The sequence below is a fragment of the Phytophthora sojae genome (genome assembly GCF_000149755.1).
Source record: "Phytophthora sojae unplaced genomic scaffold PHYSOscaffold_8, whole genome shotgun sequence".
NCBI classification, from domain to species: Eukaryota; Oomycota; class Peronosporomycetes; order Peronosporales; family Peronosporaceae; genus Phytophthora; species Phytophthora sojae.
The window spans coordinates 2,015,867-2,028,321 of record NW_009258122.1 but is presented as its reverse complement, the minus strand read 5'-3'; the positions used below and the strand labels follow the sequence as shown (position 1 = coordinate 2,028,321).

The 12,455-nt window shown below is 60.1% G+C and overlaps 7 protein-coding genes across 7 annotated transcripts; 3 read left to right on the top strand and 4 right to left on the bottom strand.

The window, feature by feature from the left end:
- Positions 1-106: 106 nt before the first annotated feature.
- PHYSODRAFT_519018 (hypothetical protein) lies at positions 107-622 on the top strand (the record flags this gene model as incomplete). Its single annotated transcript, XM_009535432.1, has 3 exons — positions 107-204; positions 272-425; positions 503-622. Coding segments are annotated over 3 exons (372 nt in total), but the record flags the coding sequence as incomplete, so codon positions are not given.
- Positions 623-694: 72 nt separating this feature from the next.
- Positions 695-1,321, bottom strand: PHYSODRAFT_519141 (hypothetical protein; the record flags this gene model as incomplete). Its single annotated transcript, XM_009535431.1, has 1 exon — positions 695-1,321. The coding sequence occupies one exon, from the start codon at positions 1,319-1,321 to the stop codon at positions 695-697; it is 627 nt and encodes a 208-aa protein (XP_009533726.1).
- A 397-nt stretch (positions 1,322-1,718) lies between these two features.
- On the bottom strand, positions 1,719-2,512 carry PHYSODRAFT_264743 (hypothetical protein; the record flags this gene model as incomplete). The annotated part of the gene is made up of 2 exons (XM_009535430.1): positions 1,719-2,377; positions 2,455-2,512. The coding sequence occupies 2 exons, from the start codon at positions 2,510-2,512 to the stop codon at positions 1,719-1,721; spliced, it is 717 nt and encodes a 238-aa protein (XP_009533725.1).
- Positions 2,513-3,500: 988 nt separating this feature from the next.
- On the top strand, positions 3,501-5,052 carry PHYSODRAFT_347610 (hypothetical protein). The gene is made up of 3 exons (XM_009535429.1): positions 3,501-3,935; positions 4,031-4,747; positions 4,818-5,052. The coding sequence occupies exons 1-3, from the start codon at positions 3,672-3,674 to the stop codon at positions 4,956-4,958; spliced, it is 1,122 nt and encodes a 373-aa protein (XP_009533724.1). The 5' UTR covers positions 3,501-3,671; the 3' UTR covers positions 4,959-5,052.
- Positions 5,053-5,284: 232 nt separating this feature from the next.
- Positions 5,285-6,386, bottom strand: PHYSODRAFT_304672 (hypothetical protein; the record flags this gene model as incomplete). The annotated part of the gene is made up of 2 exons (XM_009535428.1): positions 5,285-6,225; positions 6,305-6,386. The coding sequence occupies 2 exons, from the start codon at positions 6,384-6,386 to the stop codon at positions 5,285-5,287; spliced, it is 1,023 nt and encodes a 340-aa protein (XP_009533723.1).
- Positions 6,387-6,638: 252 nt separating this feature from the next.
- PHYSODRAFT_304671 (hypothetical protein) lies at positions 6,639-6,968 on the bottom strand (the record flags this gene model as incomplete). Its single annotated transcript, XM_009535427.1, has 1 exon — positions 6,639-6,968. One exon carries the CDS (start codon positions 6,966-6,968, stop codon positions 6,639-6,641), a length of 330 nt encoding a protein of 109 aa, XP_009533722.1.
- Positions 6,969-7,269: 301 nt separating this feature from the next.
- Positions 7,270-12,183, top strand: PHYSODRAFT_287141 (hypothetical protein). Its single transcript, XM_009535426.1, has one exon. It carries the CDS (start codon positions 7,297-7,299, stop codon positions 9,586-9,588), a length of 2,292 nt encoding a protein of 763 aa, XP_009533721.1. The 5' UTR covers positions 7,270-7,296; the 3' UTR covers positions 9,589-12,183.
- The last annotated feature ends 272 nt before the right edge of the window (positions 12,184-12,455 follow it).

Below are 12,455 nucleotides of genomic sequence, written 5' to 3'. Positions count from 1 at the left end.
TGTGGACCACCCGAACACCATAAATAGAGCTGCCGTGAGGATTTCATGTCCCGTGCAACATTTGCGAACTTACGTACGTGAAGTATTTACGTATCGGCAGGCAGGCAGGATGGTGGCGCCGCCTGGATGCTGTGAGATCTGCCAGATCGCCGAGGTGATGGCGGACCCACAGCTCCAGAACCGGTCGGTGCGGATCACTGGCAGGTGGGTATGATGTGTGGGCATGCTCTGTAGTTGCAGGGGTTGCTGAAACACGCTGCGATCGCGACAGACTGGAGGCGTACGACGCACAGCGCAAGCTGGCCAAGGTGTCGTTCCAGGACGTTTCCATGACGGTGGAGACCCAGAGGATGGCGCTGGGGAATCTGCGCCTGCAGATCGGCTCCATGTACCAGTTTCTGGGCGAGACGTACTCCAGCAACCAGGTAACGTTGCAAATTTGAATGTTGTTGCTGTTGGACGCGATGCTGACGAAGCATTTGGTGTGTTGTTGGTCAATAAGGGTGGGCAGACAGAAGTTCGACTGGTGGTTCGGGTGGGGCGCAACGTGGACAGCTTGGACATTGACCTGTTCCTCGAGGCGCTGGCAATGCGGCGGCAGTTCCTGGCATCTCGAGGGTAATGCAACTGATTCCATGCAGTAACATTTCGCAGATTACTTCTATGCTGCTCGATTGACTCAGCTCTCAAGAGTTTACAGCAGGTCGTCGTCCGAGTCTTCGTCGTCAAAATTGTCCTCGTCAAAGCTCTCGTAAATGGAGCGACTAGGAGGAGAAGCCTCGCTGTTCGTTGGCACTGCGCCCGCCTCCTTCTTGGTGTCTGATTCTGTTGATGAGGTCGTCGCTGGCCCCTTCTCAGCCGTCGCATCGGCATCATCCGTCTTAGTGGTCGACTCTGTTGGTACCGCTACATTATTTTCCGCCTCCACCGTCTTGATGGCCTCCACCAGCTCGGGCGGGTCGTACTTGTGCAGCGCCTGCCGCCACTTGCGCACGATCCCGTCGAACACCTTTTTGCCCATCCGCTTGGTCTTGTCCGGCGTCATGGGGTGCTTGCCGGGACGCCGCTGTAGCCTCGGCACCTGCGCGCAATAGCGGTCGTAGCCGATCGTGTTCTTGCCGTAGTCGATCTGCTTCTGGCGCTGCGCCAGTCGGTGCGGGTCCGTCTCCTTCTCGTCCGCCAGCGTCCGCACGGTTGCGCCAATCGCGCCAGTCGAAGCATTGCCGCTGCCGTTGCGAGGACGGCCTTGGTCCGCACGCCGCGCGCGTTTGTGCTCTGGCCGATTCCAAGCGCGCTGGTCGTCGCGATCTCTGGCGTCCATTGCGTCCGCCCCGCGCTTCATTCTGGCCTTTGTTTGTCAAAGGCAAGTGACTATTCTTATTTTTGGCGGGAAGCAAATGGCTGCTGTCACCAAACGGTTGCACATACCGTACAAACAACCGTACAAACGGGATGTTGAAGTTGCACAGTGTTGCGAGGTGGTCATGCGCAGAATGCTTCCTGCGATGTCTGCTACTGCTTCAACGACTTGGTCAAAATATGTTTATCGTTGTGTTTGTTTATTGGTCAGTGTTGCGCAGGCAGCTTCCTGGGCTGTGATGTCTTCTACTCTTCCAACTCGGATCGTACGAAAGGATAGTGCGATGTAGGCATGCAGTATCGTAACAGCGAGCGCAGCACGCAGCGGGGCTGAGGCGAGGGGATTACAGCGAGATAAGTTAGTCGTAATCGTCCTCCTTGGACCACTTGGCGCCCCCGGAGCCCTTGGCGCCGGATCCCTTTTCGTCCGCGCGACTGGCGCCGCCCTTTGCGCCGCTCTTGGCGTCGTCCTCGTCGTCGCTGTTATAGTAGGACTTCTTGGCCTGCGCCCTGTCCTCTGGGATGTACTTGTACTCGGCCTTGTTGTGCATGATGAGCTCGTCGCCTACGAAGTAGAAGCTGTCGGAGACCGTGGCGTAGGGCTGCGCCACCATGTCGCTGATGAGCTCGTCGTCCAGCGGCGGCATGGCGTAGATGGCCTCCCACGTGTTCACGCTGGACGGGATGCAGAAGCCGAAGTTGAAGTCGTAGCTCTTGACGATGTCGTCGCAGAAGTAGTGGCGCTCGATCATGCGCAGGTTATGCACCTCGTGCGGGCCCACGGAGAACTCGAGCTCCGTGGCGATGGCCGGCAGTCGCAGCACGTCCTCCGAGAACTCGTAGCGGATCGTGCGGTACGCGCCTTCGCCGCGCGCGTGCGAGATGTCCATCTTGGGCACGGCCTTGCCCGGCCGGTCCTTGCCGATCTCGAAGATCTTGCGCTTGGACTCGAAGTCCGAGATGGAGAAGTGCAGGAACTCGATGCCATACTTGTTGGCGCTCAGCGGGCACAGGAAGGCTGCGGACAAACGCAGAGTAGAACACAGTTAGGCCAAAGCGTTCTAGTACTGTCACGAATAGTGCAGTGCATCGTACAGTCGGTGGGTGCTTCGAGCTCGAGGACGTCTTCGGGTGTGTATCTCTGACGGGACATGCTCTCTCTCTGTCTTACTCCTCTCTGTGCGTCTCGGGGTGCGATATGGCGAGTGCGTCGGCTGTCAGGTAGCGTCGGAGGTGGGGCTCAGCTCCGCGGCGAGGACTTCGGTTGCGAGCGCGCCGAGGAATAAGGCGAATGGAGGGCGCGAGCGGTTATGCGTCTCCTCGCGCTCGGGGCCGATCTTTTCCGGGCGTGGTGTGCGGCACATAAAGGGAAACGACTGAGCCGACTGACGCACTCGGAAGGACACCATCGGCTTAGTCGCAGGTCATGCTCATGCCAGCAGTTGAAGTTGAAGGCGGTTGCCTACCGTGTTCGCACGCTAAGCTCGGGATCGGCGCGCGTCGCGCGTCGAGCGCGGCGGATCTGCTCACGTCTGAAGTCGCGCTACACGTGTAGTGCTAGGATCTCCGCGACGATGCCGTAGAGGAGAGGCCGGGAGACCGCAGCGTGTGTGTCGGCGCCGAGTACACGTGTAACCATCGCTACCATCACGTGAGCAGTGAGTCCAGCCTCAGCCATTACCAATCTCCGCCCCAGGGCAAGTGCCAGGCCGCGAGAGCTCCAGCACAGCACCGCAACGAGCAGGTTTGTCTCTCCAAAAGGCAGGCAGCCCTGGAAGTTCAGAGCTGCGGTGTTTAGTACCGGTATGGCATCTTAGTCCTCATCGAGCGCGCCGCCAGCCACTCGTTCGTTTGCGCCCGGGTCGCTCCAGCTCCGTTTGATTCTTTTTGTGGCGTCTCCGGCAATCGCAGCGCGCGTGGTCAGCCTGTGCAACTCGCAGAGCCGGCCACGGCGCTCACCATCCTTGCCGCAGCGCTGGATGACGAGGGCTCCGACAGAGCGATTTCGCTGCTAGACGCTCCGACCCCAACCGCCGCTGATTCGCCGAAAGTGTTTCCGCCGCCCATTGGCCGAAATGCCGCTTTATCAGCGTCCAGGCAGCAGGGGGGCCGCAACGGCCATTTCCGCCGAAGCCTCCGAGCACGAGAGAAGCGGTCGATCGCCGCCGCATCGGCCCCGGACCGCAGCGCAGCGCAGAGCAGACAGACCAGGGCCCGACAGGCATGCTGCGCTTCTAGACCGGCGCCTTCCTTTCTCTCGTCCCCCCCGTGCCCAATCGAAGAGAGAAGAGGGAAGCCCCGACCGACCGTGGATGGCCGACATCGCCATGACTGGAGAAGCCGGCGCCAACCGCACGTTCCGCTCCATCTTCGGCGACCGGGAGCAGCGGCACGACGAGGTGCTCAAGCTGGAGCTGGAGCAGAGCGACGGCAGCGCGTCGGGCGCCGGCGACGTGGGCGCCCCGGGAGCTGTGGTGCTGGCCATGGACGACGACGACGAAGCCATGTGGAGCGACGAGCCGCCGCTAGACGGAGACGCTGCGGACAACAACGACCTACCGGGGCTCCACTTTGCAGTACGTTGGGCGCAGACTGCGGGCGGATCTAACTCTTGAAAGTGTTGGAGTGATATTTTGCTGACCTTGTGCCTGTGGCTGTGTATTGGTTGCAGCAACGCAAGTCCATGGAGGAGTGGGCAGACGACGACGACGAAGAGGAGAACTGGAAAGACGCACTGCAGGACCGCGTCAACCAACTGGAGCTCGCCTTTCAGCACAATAATGACGCTGCGGCGGCGGAGTCCAGGCGGAGATTCGAGGAGCAGCAGCAGCAGCACTTGCAGCAGACCCCAACACAGCGTGTCGACTTCAGCCAGTCTCTGCCAGCGTCGACTCGGTTCACTGCGTCAGGTGGGAGCTCGGAGCGACCTCGACAAGGTACTCGTCACAAGATGCAACGCACATCTTCGTCACATGCGTGCATCACTGGCGACAATGGGTCGTCAAGCCGTCCAAACCATCTCTGGAACTTTCAGCGTAAAGTAGCGGGAGCGCCAGCGCCGTCACCGATCCAGATTGCCCAAGATTCACGCAGGCGGTCAACCTCCATAGATTTCGTGGCCCGCAACATTCAATCGGTCGAGCACCATCGCAAGCGCTCGGGTTCTATGAGCGGCATTTCCAGCAGGACAGACTCGCCCCGACATTCGCTCTCTCGGAAGGACTCGCAGGAGAGCAAACGGAGCAGCCTCAGCCGAAGTAATAGTAGTAGTAGTTTCCGCGGGAACAAGGCAGCTGCGCCAGCCGGGGGCACATCATCAGGCGCGGCGGTATTTATCCTGAGCGACACAGAAGCCATTCGCCGATTCGTGCTCGACGATGTCAAAACCGTAAGTCCACCGCTTCTGTGTTTGTAGTGTGCTGTGATCAACTCTAACATTGTGATCGTCCTGTCTGCAGATGTCCATGGAGCGACTCGTAGGCGATGCCCAGCGCTTGCATTTCTTAGAGGATTTCTACCAGAATCACCACCCCGCGCCCGCCGATACGATCGTGGCTCCACCGTCGCCTTCCTCCTCTTCACCCATGTCGACGTCCTGACCGCACTCCGCTCTATTATATTCCTTTGCTTACTTTGCTGATCGGATGCGATATTTTGCTGCATGCTTATTTAACAGCTAGTATTTCGCTGCACAAATTGTTTGGTGTTCAGTCTTTCTTTCGTGTGTGTGTGTGTTGATCTCTCTCGATGCGGCTGTGTGCTTTGGACGCCACTTCATGGATATGTAGAAGTGAGTGTTAATCATTGAGCAGAACACTAACAACAAAAATGCCAAGGTACTAAACTAGTCTTTCTCTATGATTCACTGAGCTGCAGGCGATTTCTCCTAGCAGCCAGGATAAATACTCATCACATGCTATCTGCATCACTCTCTGTCGAGCGTCTTCATCTCAGCCCACTCCTCTCGGTCATCGTGCATCGACAAATGCCGCAGCACCTCTAGCGTGAGCTCGTAGGTCGCGAACGTGGAGCTGGCAGCAACCACGGACTTCAGCAGACTTGGCACAGTGCCCTTGTATAGTCCGCGGATACCCTCCTGCCGCAGTACGTCAAGGAAGCACGCCCAGCTGGAGGAGTAAACCGGGATGACACCATACGTTTGACAGCGAGGCACGTGGCGCATCTGCATGCGTTTCTTGACTGTATCGAAAGGATACACCGCCAGCTTCGACACCAGTCCAGCAACAGCACCGCTCCCGACGTACGAAAGGGCCTTCGACAGCGACATCCACGCGTCTGGGTCGCCCTCTTCTTGCTCGTTGCGGTACTTCACCGCCACTTCGTTCAAGCTTGAGTAAATACCAAAGCTCAAACCCATGTACGGTGCGATCTGGAAGATCGTAGCGCCCAGTCCACTATAGAAGCCTCGCACGCCCTGAGTGGTCCACATGTGCATCGCCAAGCTGTGCATGGTCGGGAAGCGCTTGGGCATTCCCTGGCCGGCAAACGCCGTCCGGAACAGGTCCAGCGGGTACGTGATGAATGTCGCGGTGACGCCCGCCACCGCGCCATTGGTGGCGCTGATGACCGCCGACGGGACGGCTGCGCTATCTCCGTCTCGCTCCCAGCATCGGGTCAGCACGCGGTAGCTGCCGAACTGCAGCGCCGAGTAGCCGATCCAGAGCCCGGAGGCGGCCAGGTTGCCCCGCCAGAAGCTGCGCAGACCTTCCTCGGCGTAGATGCTGCGCACCGCCTGCAGCAGTCCGGCGTACTTGGCTTCGGCGTGGCCGTTGGCGATGGGCGCGGGCTGCACCTGGAAGCGGATCTTGATGAGGTCCAGCGGCGCGGCCAGCAACCGCGTGGCGCCTGCAAGCAATGGGAAAAGTGTGTCGTTAGAAGGAGCGGCGAAACCCATTGGCATACACGGTCTGCAGCTAAGGCGCACCTCCAGACACGGCGCCGGCGAAGGCCGCCTCTGTGGTGGACGCGCCGCGCTTGCCGTCGGTCTTGCCGTCTGCACTCGTCATCGCCTCGGTCGTCTGCTGCCGGCGGTTGATGGATGATGGCTGCGAGCCTGTAAGAACGTGTACCCTGTATTATCCGCCCGATCGACTTTTACAATAGAGTGTAAAATGAGCTATGAGAACGAATAGAGTTCAATATCGTATATTTGTCAAATAATGTTATGTTGTCTCGAAGGCTGGTGTCCTCAGATGTTTACCACATCAGCTTTACACCAACTGCACACAGTGCACACACGGCTGCTCACAGGCTGTGAGTCACAGCGCCTTCTTCTGCGATGGCGCCGCAGTCTTGCTCGTGGTGGTGGTGACGGGTTTGCTGGCGATGTCGGGCGCGCGACTCCCGCTCGGTCTCTGTTGCACCTCGGATCGTCGACGGTAGGCTTCTGCGCGCGAGTCGCTGCCGCGGCTGTGGTAGTAGATGGAGGCTCGCGCGGGCGTGGAGGCCTTCGGAGACGCAGCCGCTTCGGCGTCCTCCGGCACCCGGAAGATGAACGCCGGCGCCAGCACCACGAAGACCACGAGGCAGGCGATCAGCAGGTCCGTCCAGACGTCCACGCCGCTGGTATTGATGACAGGTGCAGGCATGGTCGCTCGAGTCCTTTTGTGCGGAAAGTGGCGGCGCACCGAGAGTCCGTCCGGCGACAACAGCAAGTTGAAGCGGCGCGAAACGACCGGTCCTCATTCGCCGCCGGGTCCCTCTCTAAACCGATGTCTCTCACAACGTATAACCATCTGATAATAATATTCAGCTTCCGGATTTTGCCTCATTAAACCCCGCAATAATAGATAGTCGATGGAACCGCATATCCATGCGCCGTTCCTGCGGTCGCCAGTCAAAACGTGGGGCCATCGTCATTGAGCTCCTCGCCGACTCCAGCTCAAGGCTCCGCTCCTCCTCTCGCCTCGATTGACCATGCGCTGGCTGCAGCTGTCCCGCGCGGCCGCCGGCCTGCGCCGCAACGCCCCCGCCACGATGCGTCTGCGCCCGACGTCGTCGCTGCTGTCGGCGCGCAGCTTCAGCGCCGCCGTGGCCGACGCGGACGTGCCGCCCTTCGCCGAGGGCTTCCCCGTGCCCGAGGGCTACATGAACAACCTGCGCAACATCGGTATCTCGGCGCACATCGACTCCGGCAAGACGACGCTGACGGAGCGCATCCTGTTCTACACGGGCCGCATCAACGCCATCCACGACGTGCGCGGCAAGGACGGCGTCGGCGCCAAGATGGACTCGATGGAGCTCGAGCGCGAGAAGGGCATCACCATCCAGTCCGCCGCCACCTACTGCTCGTGGAAGGACTCGAACATCAACATCATTGACACGCCCGGTCACGTCGACTTCACCATTGAGGTGGAGCGCGCGCTGCGTGTGCTGGACGGCGGTGTGCTGGTACTCTGCGGCGTCTCCGGCGTGCAGAGTCAGTCGCTCACGGTGGACAAGCAGATGAAGCGCTACGGTGTGCCGCGCATCGCCTTCATCAACAAGCTGGACCGCATGGGTGCCAACCCTTGGAAGGTCATTGGCGACCTGCGCACGCAGCTCAAGCTCAACGCCTGGGCGCTGCAGGTGCCCATTGGCGCCGAGAACGACCTGGAGGGCGTCGTGGACCTTCTCACCATGAAGGCTCTGCGCAACAAGGGCGAGAGCGGCGAGGTTATCGAGGAGACCGACGACATCCCCGCTGAGACGCGTGCTCTGGCTGAGGAGAAGCGCGTCGAGCTGATTGAGGCTCTGGCTGATGTCAACGACGAAATTGCCGAGATGTTCCTCATGGAGGAGGAGCCGACTGTCGAGCAGCTCAAGGAGGCCATCCGTCGTGCCACGATCGCGCACAAGTTCGTGCCCGTCATGATGGGCTCGGCGTTCAAGAACCGCGGTGTGCAGCCCATGCTGGACGGCGTCATCTCGTACCTGCCCAGCCCGTCGGAGATCAAGAACTATGCTCTGGACCAGTCGAAGGGTGAGGCGCGTGTCGGTGTGCCCTGCTCACCCGATGCCCCGCTGCTGGCCCTGGCCTTCAAGCTGGAGGAGGGCAAGTTCGGCCAGCTCACGTACATGCGTGTGTACTCGGGCACGCTCAAGCGCGGTGGCTTCATCTACAACATGAGCGACATGAAGCGCATCAAGGTGCCGCGTCTGGTAAAGATGCACTCGAACGAGATGGAGGAGGTGGAGGAAGTTGGCGCTGGTGAGGTCGTGGCCATGTTCGGCGTCGAGTGCGCCAGTATGGACACGTTCAGCGACACCAACCAGGGCAAGTTCACGATGACGAGTCTGCACGTGCCCGAGCCCGTGATGTCGCTGGCCGTGACGCCCAAGAACAAACAGCAGATTAGCAATTTTTCCAAGGCGCTCAACCGTTTCCAGAAGGAGGACCCGACGTTCCGTGTGCGTGTGGACGACGACAGCAAGGAGACGATCATCAGCGGCATGGGTGAGCTCCACCTGCAGATCTACGTGGAGCGCATGAAGCGCGAGTACAACGTGGACGTCGAGACCGGCGCGCCGCAGGTCAACTACCGTGAGACGATCCGTCAGCGCAGCGAGTTCAACTACCTGCACAAGAAGCAGAGCGGTGGTTCGGGTCAGTACGCCCGTGTGGTGGGCTACATCGAGCCGCTTACGGACGAGGAGGTGGAGGAGCTGGACAACGAGGGCAACTCGTCGGGCGTCGTCTTCGAGAACGCTATCATCGGTAACGCCATCCCGCCTGAGTACATCACGGCGTGTGAGAAGGGTGTGAACGATGCTATCCAGAAGGGCTGGCTCATCGGCCACCCGGTGCAGCGCATGCGCGTGGTGGTGAACGACGGTCAGTCGCACTCGGTGGATTCCAGCGAGCTTGCTTTCCGCACGGCCATGGTGCTGGCCATCCGCCAGGCCTTCCTCAAGGCCGACCCGTGCATCCTCGAGCCCGTCATGGCTGTGGAGGTGGAGGTGCCCAACGAGTTCCAGGGCACGGCCATTGCCGAGGTGAACCGCCGTCGCGGTCTCATCAACAGCAGCGACGCCGACGACATGCACACGGTGGTCAAGTGCGACGTGCCGCTGCAGAACATGTTCGGATTCTCCACGGACCTGCGCTCGTCCACGCAGGGCAAGGGCGAGTTCACGATGGAGTACAAGACCCACGGCGTCGTCATGCGCGACATGCAGGAGAAGCTGGTGTCCGAGTACGAGAAGGTTCTGGCCGCCAAGAACAAGTAGACTTGAGACGATTTTGTGCTTTCGGCGGCCGATGGATGAGGCAACGCTCTCGTCGACTGCTGAGGACGACACTACATAGATGTAGGGAATAGACCAGATAGACCGTCGGTCTACGACCACGACACATAGCAACAAGCCCCATACATGTATTACCCCTTCATTTGGCCATTCCGCGCGTGTATTCCTGGCTTCTACTGGCAAAACTGGTAAAATACACACCGAAACGTGGCATTTCAGCCCCACATTCCTCAACTGCCCATGGCGGCGATAGACTACTACCGCGTGCTCAACGTCGCCAGGTAGTGTGCCCCCTTGCGCCCTTCCCCGTAGCAGTCCATAGCGCTGTCGCTCACTCTGTGCGTGTGCGTGGCTCAGAACTGCATCGACCAAGGAGATCAAGGCCGCCTACTTCCACCTCGGTGCGTGTGTCGACCACAGTCTCAGTCAGTTCACGCATTATTGCACGCCGCTAACAGGGAGTTTACATGCGCAGCCAAGTCCCTGCACCCTGACGTGACCGGCAACGATGAGACCAAGGCGGAGCGCTTCAAGCACGTGAGCGAGGCCCATTCGGTGCTCTCGGACCCGCAGAGACGGCGCGAGTACGATGCCTCCCGTCCAGTCGAGAGCTTCCGCTCGTACGACACGTCCGGGATGACGCAGCACCCGTACGCAGCCACGGGGGGCGCGCCGGACCTCCGGGCGCGTCCTCTGTACGGCATCAACGAAGAGATCTGGCTCGCGCACCACTACGGCCCGGAAGCTGCGCGACGCAACGGCATGCCGCCGCGGTATTACGGCATGAACGTGGTGGAGGAGAAGCTCGAGCAGCAGCGGGAGCGCATCCGTCGTCGCCAGCGCCACTTCAAGTTGAACCGCACGTCTGGCTACTTCTTGCGGCGCGAAGCGAGGCTGAAGAAGCATGAGGAGGAGCAGGCGGAGGCCCAAGAGAAGAGCGAGAAGGCCAAGGGCAGCGACGGCTGTGTCATCAGTTGAGCGGCAACCACTAGAGTTGGTGAATATCTATCTATTGAAGCTAATAAAGTCTACAAACCTCCAAGCCCAGGGGGCAGGGCGTGCAGACCGAGAGCGTACGAGTACAGTCTGGCGTCAATTGCATCCTTCTCGCGGAGTTTGCGAGCTTCCAGCCAGTGCACGAGCCCTTCCAGCGGTGCGTGCACGACCTGGATGATCTCGTCAGGCTCCAGTTGCTGCTGCAATGGCGACTGCTGTTCTTCGTCCCGCACCTCCACCAGCAGAAGTCTGCACTTGCCGTTGGTGACGCCTTGGTCGTTGACCATCGGCGGACCCATGTGCAGCACGCGCGAGCCGACGTAGCCCGTCTCCTCCTTGAGCTCCCGCATGGCAGCCACCTCCGGCGCCTCATGTGAGTCGATAAGCCCCGCAGGCAGCTCCAGCACCCACTGACCCACTGGCGGTCGGAACTGGCGGATCAAGACGACGCGCGTAGGGGCTCCTTGCTTGGTCAGGAACGGGAACACCACCACCGCGTCACACACCTCCTGCTTGTCCTGCTTGTCGACTGACAAGGGCTCTGCAGAGCCGCCTGCAACAGCATCGGGCGAAGTCTTCGGGTAGGTGGTCGTTCGCTCCAGTCCTGTCCAGTGGCGCTCGGAGCCCTTGGCGTCCAGGAACAATATGCGCTTCAAGCGGATCCACGGGTTCTCGAACAGCGTCTGCTCCGAGACGACCCGCGGGAGCTGCCGACTGTCACGTCCGGAGGAGGAGAAGCAGGCCGCTAGAGCTGGAGCTGGACACCTCGAAGACCCTATTGCAGCGTGGCAAGCGGCGGCGCTGCGGCGGACAGAGCGTCGACCAAGCAGCAGCATCACCTTCATGAGCTCACCCGCGTCAACTGCCGTTGTGGACCGCACACCAAACTTGACGATTCGGAGACTAGGGTAAGACGCGATAGTGAAAGTCAAATCGTTGTTGAAGACGACATGTCCTCCCTCCTTCCTACATTGATGCTGTGTTCTCTCTCTCTCTAAGCACGCCAAGTCTAAAGCGAAGAAAGAGCCTAGCGGTTTTCCACCACGACCGGCAGAACGGCCTTCGTGTGCACGTTCAGATACGCCGGGCACACCACGCGCACCTCAAACTCGTACTTGCCTGCAAGAAGTCAAACCAAAATGCAGTTAGAGCTAAGCACCAACACGACAAACACATAGCTATAAGCGCCAAAGATAAATACATGCTGCCTCCGGTCCCAAGAAGCCTGCCTTCTGCGCCACTTGCTGCGATAAGTCCAGGCACTGCAGCAACAATAGGAGCACAATCAGTAAATGAGGAGATAGCTTCAAGAGTGTTCAGGCATGGTGACGCTTACCTTCCAAGCCGCATACAGACGCCCAGTTCCCTTGTCCATGACAAGGAACCACACGTGCTCTTTGCGGAACGGGCTCTTGGGGTCGACGTGGTCGTAGAAAGTAGCAGTCAGCGGTGCCGTTTCTCCAGCTTCCAGGTGCTGGCGTTGCAGGGTGGTCTGCAGAGTGAGCCAGTCTCCAGGCTGGATGTTGGGCTCGTCCAGGACAGCGAGCGTCGTTCCGTCCAGGTGCAGCTTCGGGAGCACTCCACCCACCTCCGCAATGCGCTCGTTCTGGTCACGAAGCGCCACCTCGTCCGGCACGAAGCTGCCTTGAGCAATGCTAGACAGCAGCGACAGCGCGCGCAGCAGTGGGATGGCCGGGTACGCGCGCTTCACCAACTGCTCAGCCGCCATCGTCGCAAAGATGTCCACGAGGAACGGCAGCTCCAGCAGCACCTTCTGGAACCTCTGGTCCACCCACGACGGGCGCGACACACCGCGCAGCTTGTCCCGGCGCAGGTACTGGTACAGCGCCAGC